At 40.8% G+C, this 13598-nt stretch overlaps 1 protein-coding gene across 1 annotated transcript in view; it reads right to left on the bottom strand.

Annotated features, from left to right (window-relative positions):
• The window catches only part of ANOS1 (anosmin 1), a 179382-nt gene that overhangs the window by 38117 nt on the left and 127667 nt on the right, over positions 1-13598 (bottom strand). Inside the window, exons 5-6 of the mRNA XM_046673995.1 lie at positions 9916-10100; positions 7513-7642 (exon numbers count right to left, since the gene is read on the bottom strand). Of these exons, the coding sequence (XP_046529951.1) occupies positions 7513-7642; positions 9916-10100 (315 nt within the window). The remainder of the gene's footprint in view (positions 1-7512; positions 7643-9915; positions 10101-13598) is intronic.

The raw sequence follows: 13598 nt of genomic DNA, 5'->3' as shown, positions 1-13598 counted from the left end.
TAGTGCCATAGACAATGGTGGTCCCATAAGGTTAGTGCCATAGACAACGGTGGTCCCATAAGGTTAGTGCCATAGACAACGGTGGTCCCCTTAGGTTAGTGCCATAGAGCCTAGGTGTGTAGTAGGCTATTCCAGCTAGGTTTGTGTAAGTGCACTCTGTGACGTTCATACAACGACGAAATCACCTAACCATGCATTTTTCAGAACATATCCCCATCGTTAAGCGACATATGACTGGATATGTTTTAAGAAAATGAATGTTGATTTTATTATTTATTATCAGATTTCCTCAAGTGAAGCCCAGAACTCAAACTCTCCTCTGAAATGCCTCATAGGAACCTCTTGAGGAATGTGACAGTGGTCAAGTGCAGTTATATTTTAAGGGCAGTGATTATAACTAGGCACAAATTCTCCAACTAATTAGAAGGTTGGTTCTAATATTTAAAATATTTTTTTCTTTCCAGACTGAGCAGTTGGTATAGGTTTCCTTCCCTCATTAAAAAACAAGCAAACAAACCCCAAATCACCCTGCAGAAGCTGCACTGCAGGCAGATTTCTAACTGTTAAACAGTTTCAAGACAGATGTACAGCGAAGTCTTGCCCACTGGAAACGGCACACACAGAGCAGCTGTGGAACAGCGTACAAAGTCACGGGCCCCTGCGGGCAGCGGGGACTTCACGACCACCAGTGATGGCTGTTCTCGTTCCACTAACACGCCCGAAGGTACGCGTGGGACAACATCCAGTGTGATACACGCGTGCTGTGAGAACAACGCTGGCTGCTTCTGTGTCCTTGGTGGTACATCCTATCCACATGGGGAAATGAGGACAAAAGATGTATGGAAGACTGGATTTGGAGGGAAGCGAATATGATAACTGAAAGGTGATGTATTAGGGTAATGACGATGTAAGGTGGACTTGTAAATTTCTCTTTATAAGATACTTTAAAAGTGTGTTATTTCATCATGTTCAATTGATCTTGACTCATCTCAAACGTCCCAAAAAATGTGTGCCTGCTTTTGGCAACATGCAAAAAAAGGGATTCGGATTCGGCTTTATACAAGCCACCAACCGGAAGTGTCCTTCCTTCCCTGCCCATGTTGACACATGGAGGTCGTCCCCACAGCCAGAAGCACTTCATTTCCCAAATTCAGGCAACTTGTAGATAAAATCTTGTAACAGGTAGTAGTACTTAGCAGTATATATTTCCAATATGAAGCATGCAATAATGCAAATATTTTTGCCCCTTCAATAAATATCAACATGATCCAGGAAGGGTTAAACACCAATTCGTTGGAAGAGAGAAACCAGTACAGCATGGAACCCAAAAGGTACTTTTTCCATTGGTACAACTGTCCCTCCTAATTATTCACTCACATGTTTGGGATCTCTGTTACTTAGAAAGGGCTGGCTTTCTTGTTCAAAGGAGTCAGCGATCATGGGAAACTTGTCTGATGTTGGGAAAGAGTGGGGGCAGGGCATAGAAGAAAAGGAGCCCAGAGATGGATGCCTGTCGCCTGTTATTCCCTTTGTCCCATAGAGGATTAAGACTGGGAATATTTGGGGACGCTGGGATTCCTTTTATGATCTCACTACATTCTGTTCATGGAACTGCTAACATATTTATTTTATACCATAATTCAAAATGTATTAGATACATTCTGTAACAGGAATCATGGGATACTGAGTAAAACAAGAGGTAAACAGCAGACACCCTCAGTGCCCCCATCTTATTCCTTTGTACTTTACTGTTTCAGGGCACATCAGCTCAACTTCTAAGTGCCAGTCTCCCTCCCTGAGCCTTTGTCTGGACCCAGAGCAAGCTCTGCCCAAAGGACAGATACGCCTGGGAAGAGCTTGCATTCAAGGACTGAGTTCCCCACAGAGAGGCAGCTCTGGTTGCCCACAGTGGTAACTAGTATGAGAATGCGCCTTTTAATTTTTTCCTTCTCTTCCCAGTCTTGTTCCCCTCTCACTCACCCCTGTTTCCTGGATCACTTCCTCAAGAAACCACTTCTACTCAAAGCCTTAACTTGCGTTGGCTTCTGGAGGCACACCATCTTTCACAGGTAATTTCTGTGTGTCAAGAATCACATTCTAAAGCAGCATGTGCCAGCACCTTTGTGAACAGACGCATCTACACCTTGTGTTCTGACACTTTCTATGGCTTTTTCCAAATGAGACGGGATAGACTCATCTACACCTTCTGTTCTGATGTTTCCTATGGTTTGTTCCACACGCAAAAGGATAGAAAAGTTTCGCAGACTCTAAGACCTGGTAGGCTTGTTGGCTAGAAAAGCGCTTCATCCCAGGAGTGACCTAGGAAGGTAATTCACCATTTCGATGATTACCATTTCAATTTTCTACATAAAGAGACATTATGATTAGACTACTAAATTATTTGTAATCTTAATTTTTAATGTTGAGCCAATTTTCCTTCTCAAATGCCAGGGGTAAAGGTAGTACCAAAATTAAATAAGTAAAGAGAAATTATCCCTACCTCTATTTTGGCCTCTCTGCTGCCAGGGAATATCATCAATTTTATCCATTCTATAATCACACGTTTCTTCTGGAGGAGATAGGGGTTAGCAATAAAAACATCCAAAAATGGTATTCACCAGAAGGAAGAAAAGTATGAAACTGAGTTACCAATCTATGAACAACCCAGAATTTTCTATAAAAATAGGTATTCTAAGGCGTTAGGATTAAGCTATGGGAAAATAAATGAGTTAGAAGGAAATTAACTTAGTAGTCAATCCATTCTGGCAAACCACAGACTCATTTTGTCTTTAAACATAACCATAAGAAGAGAATGAGAAGAATTTTGGCTTTTCCATGAAACTGAGGATTATAGTTCATGAATACCAGGCAGCGAGCCTAAACTAAATGAAAGCCATTTTATCAAGACTTTTTCTTTTTCTATTTAATTTTATTTGCATTTTCAGAGGTGTTCATGGTACTTGGAAAAAATCCCTTCCTCTTTCCCTTGACCCAGCCTTAAATTATCACGGCTGGCCCTTTACTCAACTTACATACACTAGATAAGTGCTTACCCTTTGCACAGAGTATTATTTTGGAAGCAATAATTCTTTCTTAAAGCAATTTTAAACCACTAGAAGACTTACAACCAGTACAGCTTCAGTTCTGGACCACAGCAGGAAGAAATGGGCTTTTATTAAATGGAAATGCACCGTTTTTTGAAACACCACAGTTACCGTTAAAATGTTGTTCTATTTCCCGCTTTTACAAATATGCCCAGAATTCATACTTCCATACATCTCACCTTAAAGAGCATTCCGGATTTTAGTTCTTGTGCTCTTGCAAACCAAAAATGTCTGCACAGAGGCCACAGGAGATTCTGCTACGGTTTCAGTGCGGATGCATCACAGAACGATGGAAGAGTAGTAGATCCACTAAACAGCTGGAGACATTTCTTCCAGGATGTGTCTAAAAGACACTTAACCATTTCCAACCATATCTTTCCTTGCCTTAATCTCATCAAATGTAGAAAAGTGCCTTACTGGGAAAAAATTGTTTTTAACAATCTCATTGAAATTTAATTTTTTTTTTTAAAGATTGGCACCTGAGCTAACAACTGTTGCCAATCTTTTTTTTTTTCTTTATGCTTTTTTTCTCCCCAAATCCCCCCAGTACATAGCTGTATATTTTAGTTGTAGGTCCTTCTAGTTGTGGCACGTGGGACGCCACCTCAGCATGGCCTGATGAGTGATGCCATGTCCGCGCCCAGGATCCAAACAGGCGAAACCCTGGGCTGCCGCAGCGGAGCACGTGAACTTAACCACTCGGCTGCGGGGCCAGGCCCGAAATATAATTTATATGCCATAAAATTCAATCCTCTTATGTGTACAATCCAATGATTTTAAATATTTACTAAATTGCGCAACTACTACCATCATCCACTTTTGGAATGATTCCATTACCACTGTAAGATCCTTCCTCCCTTCCTGGGAAAATTTTAAGGTAGAATTCAGCTTCTGCTTTTATTACTCACGTTTCTCAACTGCAACCCTATCAGAATGTGCTGTCATATCCTTCAGCCTGGTACATCTACTCCTTAGAAAAGCCTGTTTGCAGAAAAGGGCCTAAAACATAGCAATTGTATTGACTTGTACATGATTACTCCTGTTCTAGAAATATGTGTATCCCCAAAGAAATGAAAGAGTTTTCCCCTTAAATATTCCCTTCTCTCAATAATCTCCGCTTTAGTAACTGGCAACGCCATTCTTTCTTCAGCAGTTTGTGACAAAAGAACTCTGGAGTCATTCTTGACATTAGTCATTTCCTGCAAGCCACTGGAAAGTCTTAAATTCCTATCAGATTTAGCTTTCCATCTGTATCCCCTAGTCGGTTCACTTCTGGCTTTATCCAAATGACCACCATCTTATTTTTCTTTTATTTATTTTTAGGAAGATTAGCCCTGAGCTAACATCTGTGCCCATCTTCCTCTACTTTATATGTGGGATGCCCACCACAGTATAGCTTGATAAGCAGTGTGTAGGTCCACACCCGGGATCCAAACCAGCAAACCCCAGGCCACTTAAGTGGAACGTGCGAACTTAACCACTGTGCCACCAGGCTGGCCCCAACTGACCACCATCTTTGACCAGGAATATTGCATTGGCTTCCCTACTTCTGCCTCCCCTCCCCTTTTGCCTGTTCTCAGCACAGCAGTCTGAGTGGTCCTACTCAAATCTAAGTCACATCATGCAGTGCTTTGCTCAACATCTCCCAGCCGCTCCCCTATCTAACTTAGAGTAAAAGCCATACTCTTTACAATGGCTATGAAGACCCAACAAATCCTCCTTCCTCTCAGTCTTCATCTTCCACTCCCTGCCCTGTCCCCTGCTCAGCCCTCAGGCTCCCCTGTGTTCTATGAATACTGCAAGCTCACTTCTGCCTCAGGACCTTGGCACCTACCATTTCCCGGGAATGCACTATCCTTCCTTCAGAAGGTTGCAAGGCTGACTCCTTCGCCTCCTTTGTACAAACATCTCTTTCTCAGCAAAACTGCTTTGGCCACTCTCCCTAAAACTTTTTAAAAAACATACTAAAAAAAACAACCTCCTCCTCTACTCCTGGGGGCTAGTCTTTATTTTTCTTATTGTCAGTTATCACTATCCACCCTACCATACTTGAGCATTTTACTTATTAATTTATTTACCGCTTCCTCTCACCCTCAACTAGAATGAATGTGTGTGTGTGTGTTCCACAGGAACAGACGTTTTTGTCTTTTCATTCACTTATTACCCCCAGTGCCTAGAACAGTTCCCGACACGCAATAGGTGCTCAACAAGTATTTGTTAAATGAAAGAGCATGAAACATGCATGATAAAGACAAGCCAAAGACACAAAAAGGAAGTTATTTCCACCTCTGAGTTTGAGTTTTCCCAGGAAGGCAGGAAGGACCTCACTGGGGTAACGGAATCCTTCCCAAACGGATGATGGTGATGCCTGCACAACTCAGTGAATACTCAAAATCACTGGACAGTACATTTAAGACAAAGGAATTTTATGAAATGTAAATTATATTTCAATAAGATTGTTAAAAATTGTTTTCCCAGTAAGGCACATTTCTACATTTGATGGGATTTGAGTAAGATGAGGAAAGATGTGGGACCATCTCATCCGCGGTTAAGTACCCTTTAGACACGTCCTGGGGGAATGTCTTCAACCGTTTAGTGGTCTATTACACTCCCAGCACTCTGTCATGAACCTTCACTGAAACCACAGAAGAATCTACTATGAATTCTGTGCAGATATTTTTGGTTTCCAAGAACTAAAGATTGGAATGCTCAAAGTTGGGCATATTTGTAAAAGCAGGACATAGAACATAGAATGGCATTTGAATGATAACTGCAATGTTTCCCAAAAAACCGGTGCGTTTTCATTCAACAAAAGCTCATTTAAATTCGAGGGATGCACCTCTGATTCTAGACTATTAAGGTGCTCAGATAGATACACTAAGAAGTATTGGGACAGCACGGTCTTGCTATTTCCCCAGAATGGATGCCTCTTAGGAAGTTACAGCCACGACTGGCCCAGGGGACTGTCACAGGACCTCTGCTCAGATCCCACTCAACTCTTAAAGGTATTCAACAGCTGTCTCTAGAGGCTGGGAACCGGTTCTCTCTGATGTCTGAATTCTCAGCCTTTAGGGCACCAGACCAGATTCTGTAGGCAACTAAACAGATGGTAACACATTTTGACCACAATGTGCCTGGATCACATTTGAACCATGAAACTCAAGGTGAAGAGTTCTCAAGCCTTTTATTGCTCCTCACCTCCTAACTCACAATTAATTATTTACTTCACTTGCCTCTCTAAATCATCAGACCAGGTGGACACAGTCTTAAGACAAGGTTTGATGTCTTTATTTATAATTTCACTTTCAAGTCTGCTTAGTGTAATCGCCTCAGTGGGGGGACAAATGTACCTTTCCTTTCTGAAAAGGGCTTTTTAAAAGAAGGAGCTAAAAATCCACAACATGTACTGTAATAGAATCCAAATATTAAATTATTTTGATTTCAAGTTTCCCACTTGAGACCTATGACTATGCAGAGAAGGGAGTGGTAAAATTATATAGTGAGAAATGGACAGATTAGCTGAAATATACACACTTTCCCAATCATGGAACAGAAATTGCAACTTATACAGCCAGTTCTAACTTTCCCATAATGAAAGACACATCACTGATGTTATGTCTTACATTATTCATCAATATCACAATGCATTTTGTTTAAAATAAATTTAAATCAGCTTCCACATAAGAGGATAACTCCTGATTAGTAAGTGAACAACCTGAGTAATCTCTGTCTATGAAACTGGATCTTGATGAGCAGCCAAGCAGATATATAATTAATTCATAAGGTGCACAGCCGTCTAAACACAATTGGAGAAATAAACATGGCGGTATTATTAACATCTAGTCAAATTATGTCCTTCAACTATCCCAGACTAAACTCACTACAAATGTAACACAGTTAGTATTCACTGGATTCCACAGAGATTTTAAAATAGCAATGAAATTGGAACTGCAAAAAAATTATAGCCATATAAAGTGACTCAGGAGAGGTTTAACTTCTGGATGTCATGAAACAAAAGAGATTAATTCACACTCAACAATCATTTTAAGAAATATGCCTAGTTCAAAGTGGCTCAAGCTAAACCTTTCTCTCCCCAAATTAAGTGAAAGGTGCTTGATGCAGAATATTGAGACACAGCCACAAGAGAAGTTGACGATGGAAAACCGCCACTTCAAAGTTGAGAAAAACCCCACTACGTTCTCTTCTGTGGCATCTCAAAGGCAAAAGCCCAGGGATGCGCTTCATCAGAGACTCACATGGAACCTTCAAATACATCTGGTCCCATTCGCTAAGAACAGCAAAGCCACCTGTTGGCCCACCAGAAATGTGAACATGGAGACACGATGAATCTGCACCCCATGTGTGTCCGGGCGGAAGGGGAGTGTCGGGGCAGGAAAGCGAGACTGACCTTTGGAGGAGCGGAAGTGTTTGCTGGGGGCGGTGAAGCCTCGGGTCCCGTGGACGTTGACAGCCGCCACTCGGAACTGGTACCACCTGCTGGGTCGTATGTCAGTCAGTTGAACCCGCTCATCTGTGGTCTGAGGGGAGATGTCAAAGGGCACAGAGAACCTTTTATTGTGACATGGCAATCGGGTCTGTTTTAAAAATACACTAACTCATCGGCCAACGCAACACAGACTTGACCTCCCTCTACCTCTGCCCTTCTGGATACAGATCTCTGGAAGTCAAAACCTTATGAGAAATGCTTGGACTATTTTTAAATCTGGTGACTAAACACAGCATTTGAGGGACTCAATCAATGAATTTTACATATGAGCAAATATATTAAATGAGCTAATTATTACATTACAGACAAGAAAATGAAATCTTTATAGAAAGAAGATGCCTCTTTAACTTGCACGACAAATATAATTTTGGAAGTAGGTATAAGAACCCCCACACTTAGAGAAAGCTAACAATTTCTGGAAGTAAACTGCAACCCAAGACTCTTTTTTTTATTTGAGTAAATCACGTAACATCGGCAAGGACCCAGCTCTAGTCCTGAAGGGTGAGGTGTGGGAATATATCCTTGTCCAATAACATGTCCAAAGAAAAAAACTGGACACTGGGGAAGTTCCCTAGGTTTTGCTGTCTCTACTGCTGTAGTCCCAAGATATCAAATAACTTGAACAGTATTCGTACCTCCCCTCTTCATCAAGCTAAGGGAAAAGAGACCTGCTTTCAACAATGATCTGTGCTAGATCTGAAAACCTTTGCCTCGGATTCCAAGGAATGAATGCCTACATTCTATGCCTCATCTAGGCCCAGGGTCAAACTCAACTTGGCACTCAGTGGATGAAACTGGGGAAGATTTGAATTGAATCCTTCCCAAACCCCAGTTTATAATAACTTATTGAAAAGAATTTTCACGTTTATTTTAACATCTAAAAGAAGCCAAACATTTCTGAAATCAAAGGAAAAATATGAAGTCTTAAACATGGCTTTCTACCTCATTTGGCAGAAATTGAGACGACATTGTCACTGAGTTCATCATTTAGTTTTAGCCTTGAATTTAAAAGACTAAAGTCAGCATGACATCCACAGCATTTAGCAAAGTCATGAAGTATCACACGTGGTAACTAGCAAGAATAGGAATAATAATAATTCAAGATCTTTCCTCTTTCTAAAAAAGGGATGAAAGAGATGATCTTATCAGTTGCTTGCATAAACCTTTAAATAATTTGGAAAATTTACAAATGATATTGCACCATTGTTTAAGGGAGCACACTATGTAAATCAAATAGAATTTTAGGCTGTATTCTGAATATCTTTATGTTTTACTAAAGTAATTTTTTTTTACAAAATAGGTATGGAATAGAATTACTAAATTTATTTGACCAATTTTTTTTCCCTAATTTAAGATGTTTCTTTCACAGCAAACTTTTCATTTATTTTGGGGAGGGCTTTATTTTGTATCTTTGAGATACTAGTATTGAGAACAAAAACAAATATCTCTTCCAAACACCTGAATACTGAAATTTATTTTATATTTACTTAAGAAAATAATGGGAATCTTGTCCTTGGAGAAAAACGATCTGATCAACTTAAGGTGAGAATTCTTCCTGATAGACATACATGTGGAGAAAGCATTTTAGTCGTAGAAAAGCACAAGGCAGGTTCACATCGAGAATTTATTCTTTTTCTACCATGTAGTTTTCTTGCAGCTGCTAGTCCATTTTGCAGCTCTTAAAAAGAAAGAAAACATTTTGCTTTTCTCATCCACACGACAGCAGAGGGAGAAGCACAGGTAAGACAAACTCTGGGAGTGCTGTGATCCAGGTGGCATATCAGTTTGTAAGTGGACTAAGACGAAGAAGAAAGCACTTAGCAAAGATTTATGAGCCGTTGGCCACTTCCTTCCCACTAAGTGGTTTTGTGATATGAATCTTACTCCACGCTCCTAAAGTCCTTGTGTAAATGTAGGAGAAACAGACAAGAAGACATTGAGCTGATCAAATATCATATTAACTAGTCCAAACACGGCTGCATTTCTCTTACTCTGGTTGGTTTTAAGTTTACTTCAAGGAAATATAGTTCTTGGAGGAAACAAATGTGAACACTCAGCTTAGAAAATTATCTCACTTCCACATGTACTTCGAGCAAATTAAGCCAAGAGTTTCTAGTTGTAGCGGGTGGTACCTACAGAGCTCATCCTGTCTTCCGCAGATATGATATGCGTGATATTCCCACATCTGATTAAGTGATTGTGGTAGTCAGGCTATTTTGACTGAGGCATATCAAGTTAATTTTCTATCTGTAGGTGTGTAGGTAGACATCACCTCAAGGGGAAAAAAGTCTATGAAGCACTCACCTGCGCTACTGTCTGCCAATGTGTGGCATCGTCTTCACTAGGATGGATTCCATAATTCCATCTTCTTTGTACCACGTAGATCACAGGCTCAATTGAAATATTGAATTTCGAGGACCACTTAATCTCCAGCTGTCCAGATTGCAGTTCTGTAAATCGTAACTCTTTCCTGGGCTTCAGGGGGACACCTGAAACAGGACCACGTCAATTAAAACAATCTGTGTGTGACTCAAGTGAGGTGAAAGTTGAGGAAGAAAATCTATAGAGGAGATGAATCCCATCTGATGATAACCAATACTCTACTTCCTTTCATAAAAGTGGCCTCTCCATATTAGGGTTTCACATTTGAACTATTCTGACACTAACTTCAGTTTAGCTGTCCCATTTTTTTTAAAGGGTCTAAATTGATTCCTGATTCTGAACAAGTTTTTTTCCTCCCAGTCATCTCGAGAGCAATTCTTTTATGTGCATTCTTCTAAATGTTACCAAGTTGCATCACCTGAGGTTAACATGGAATGCACACAAGGTGAGAGTCATAAAGAGTTTCAAGGCTTTTTTCCCATTCAACATACTCTGTTTCTACTGATAGATTCCAAGGTCATTATAATGTGGTTCCCAAGTTTACTCTCCTTTCTATCTCAGGGAGTTTTCCTTTTAAGGAAAACATTTTAAAGCTCAATCCTCTCATGTGGTCAAATCTTACAAGAATGATTTCCAAAGCATGAGGCTTGTGGATTCCCCAGTTGATTGCTGGGGCTCTCTCCTATAGACTTACAGTTTAAAATTGGAAAATGATGAATTTATAACGTTTGGTTTTGGCATGAGTGAGTGCCTTGCTTCAGAAGTCCCTCACAGGTGTCTCATTTTAAAGTAGTTAATCATTCTGATTGCTTTTCCCCCTACAGTGCGTGCAAGTTGTCTGGTGACTGAAAGATTTAAGAACCACGGTTCAAAATAGTAGCCATTATGGAAACAGAATTTTAAAACAAATTTATAATCCTAATAGGATTATGTAAAACTAACTGAATTAGGTACAGTCTACGTGACCTTGATGTTCAATGCCATCAAGACCAAGAACACCAGTTGCCATTAATATCATTTGCTGTTGAGAATGAACATTGGCCTAAAGCATTGACTACTCATTTGAAAAAGTTTAGTTCACAATGCTCTATTTCTTTCTTTTTATTTTTAAAGATTGGCACCTGAGCTAACATGTGTTGCCAATCTTTTTTCTTTTTTTTTCCTCTTCTCCCCAAAGCCCCCTAGTACATACTCGTATATTCTGGTTGTAGGTCCTTCTGGCTCTGCTGTGTGGGACGCCGCCTCAGTGTGGCCTGATGAGGGGTGCTAAGTCCGCGCCCAGGATCCAAACCGGTGAAATCCTGGGCCGCTGAGGCGGAGCGCACCAACTTAACCACTTGGCCAGGGCGCCAGCCCCAAGAATGCTCTGTTTCTTTTACCATTTTTTAAATTTAAACAGAGAGGAAACTGGAAAATGTGCAAATACATTTGCAAAATGTACACTGAAAATTCAAAATGTACATTTCAAAAATGTAAATTACATTTGCCAAATGTAAATAAGACCTGAAGCACATTAGTGACATGGCTGAATTTCAACTCATTTCGTTTTGATCTTAATTCAATCTACGTCTTGTTTTGAGAAATTTAAAAAAGTCATTAAACATTTAGGTGGATGGAGTTGGATAATGTAAAGATGGCATATTTATATCTGCTCAATAGGTCACTGATTTTTAAAAACCATTTTCTAGAGAACACATTCACCATACCCACAGCATTCTCCGTTTTGATTTGCTGATGGCTTATATCTGTAGATTGCCCTTTACTTTACCATGAAGTTGTCCCACCTGGTCCTTACTGTGACTTCATGGCGTGCGTGAAGGGTAAAGTATCTACATTCAGAACATTAGGGAACTGAGTCTGAGGAAGAATAAGTCTCCTGGAGCTATGATCTGATCTCAGGTTTCTCTCTAAATTTTCTGCTTCTTGCCACATTTTGAATTAGGAAAAGCCACTTAGAAAGGCAGACAAAAGAGATGGTTTTCACAGATCTGCAAATCCCTTGGACATTCTGATTCTAGTGTCCTTGCTGCTCCTGGTCAGCATGGGACTTCTCTCAGGTAGTCCGTGCTCCTGTTTGGTCACTAGAGGAGTGTTTTTCAAGCTTGTGTCATAAGCTTTTCCTCTTGGTGCATAACCTTACAGTGGGGGTTACATTCACTCTCACGACTAGAATACTTCTGCTAAGCAAGTCATTCTCAAACCTGTCCCCATACCCTCTCTGGGCTGCAGGACCCCGGGTCCACCTGCCCCCCGAACGAATTTGCAAAAGTCCCAGCTCAAATGCCTCTCCCTGAATGTGCCCCCTCCCCCCCCCCCCCCGGTGACATATACAGCTTCACGGCAACCCCACACTCTTGGATATCTAAGGGATCTTTGGACTTGTTCTCACACCTACCAACATCTTGCTGTTTTACTGCACTGCATGATTTTAGGAATTCCCAAATCATTCTGTCTCCATGGCGACCGCCCAACCTAGGCCCTTCAGTTCCGTCTGGACCTTCACAATAGCCTTCCAAAGCCTCTCCCTGCACATCAGTCTCTCTTCTCTCATTCCCTCTTCTCAGTATTTTGTGCTTATTCTCCTAGTATAGAGCAGAGATTCTCTCCTTCACCTTCTCACACTCCTAAGTTACATCCCGTTTTTCATAGAATGAAGGGAAACCCCTCTGCATCTCATTCAAGGCATCCATCTTTATCAGCTACTAGCAGTTACCTTGCAATTTATCTCCTCTATGAACATTTTACCTATTCGTCACACAGCCTACCTTTCAACCCAGCTTTTCTAGAAGCACACCACCAGGTACTTTCTACTACCATGGAATGCTTATGGGTTTTTTTGGTTTGTTTTTCACTCTGAAACGTCTTTCCTTCTATTTTCTGACTATAGATCCTTGAATACTTCCAGGCTCAGTCCAAATGCCACCCCTCTGAGCCACTTTCCCTAAACCTCCCAATTGGAAATAAAGGCTCCATTCTTCTGCCCCACTCCAACGTTTAGCCTGTAAGTGTCAAGACGTGCATTTAACTGCCTCTTACTGCAGCAAGCTCATTTAATGATGTCTGTCTTCCCCACTAAGGCATGGCCCCCAGAGGTCAAGAAACGTGTCTCCTTCACTCCCACACCTCACGACGTGCCCGTAGAGAACACTCTGCAATAGCAAACGTTCAGTAAACGTTTGCTGAAGGAACAGTCTACCCCGCCTTCTTATATTCACTGGGGAAATAAGAGGGTACTGGAACATTGACACAAATCTTTGCGGCAGCGCCAAACCGCTCTCTGCTGGAGAGTCGCTCAGGGAAGAGAGAAGGCTGATCACAGAGACTCCGCGCTGCCTTCGGAATCATGTATGGTTCGAAGGCAGGAACGTTTCTTTTTTCCTCCAAGGTCATATTACTCCAACATTTGTTTACTCTTACTTTGCTAAAAGGTAAATACTAAATAATGAATAAATCAATATTAAGTTTACAAGATGCAATAGTTTCATTGCATTGAAAGTAGAACTTTCTCACTTAAAAAAACGACATTCCTGATATAATGGAAATCTCAAAGTTAATTGATAATAGGTTTTAATCTAGAAGTAGCTCTCTATTCTTTTTAAGTCAAG

The sequence above is a fragment of the Equus quagga genome, chromosome 10 (assembly GCF_021613505.1).
Source record: "Equus quagga isolate Etosha38 chromosome 10, UCLA_HA_Equagga_1.0, whole genome shotgun sequence".
NCBI classification, from domain to species: Eukaryota; Metazoa; Chordata; class Mammalia; order Perissodactyla; family Equidae; genus Equus; species Equus quagga.
The sequence above is the reverse complement of the archived record's forward strand: the minus strand, read 5'-3'. Positions and strand labels throughout refer to the sequence as shown.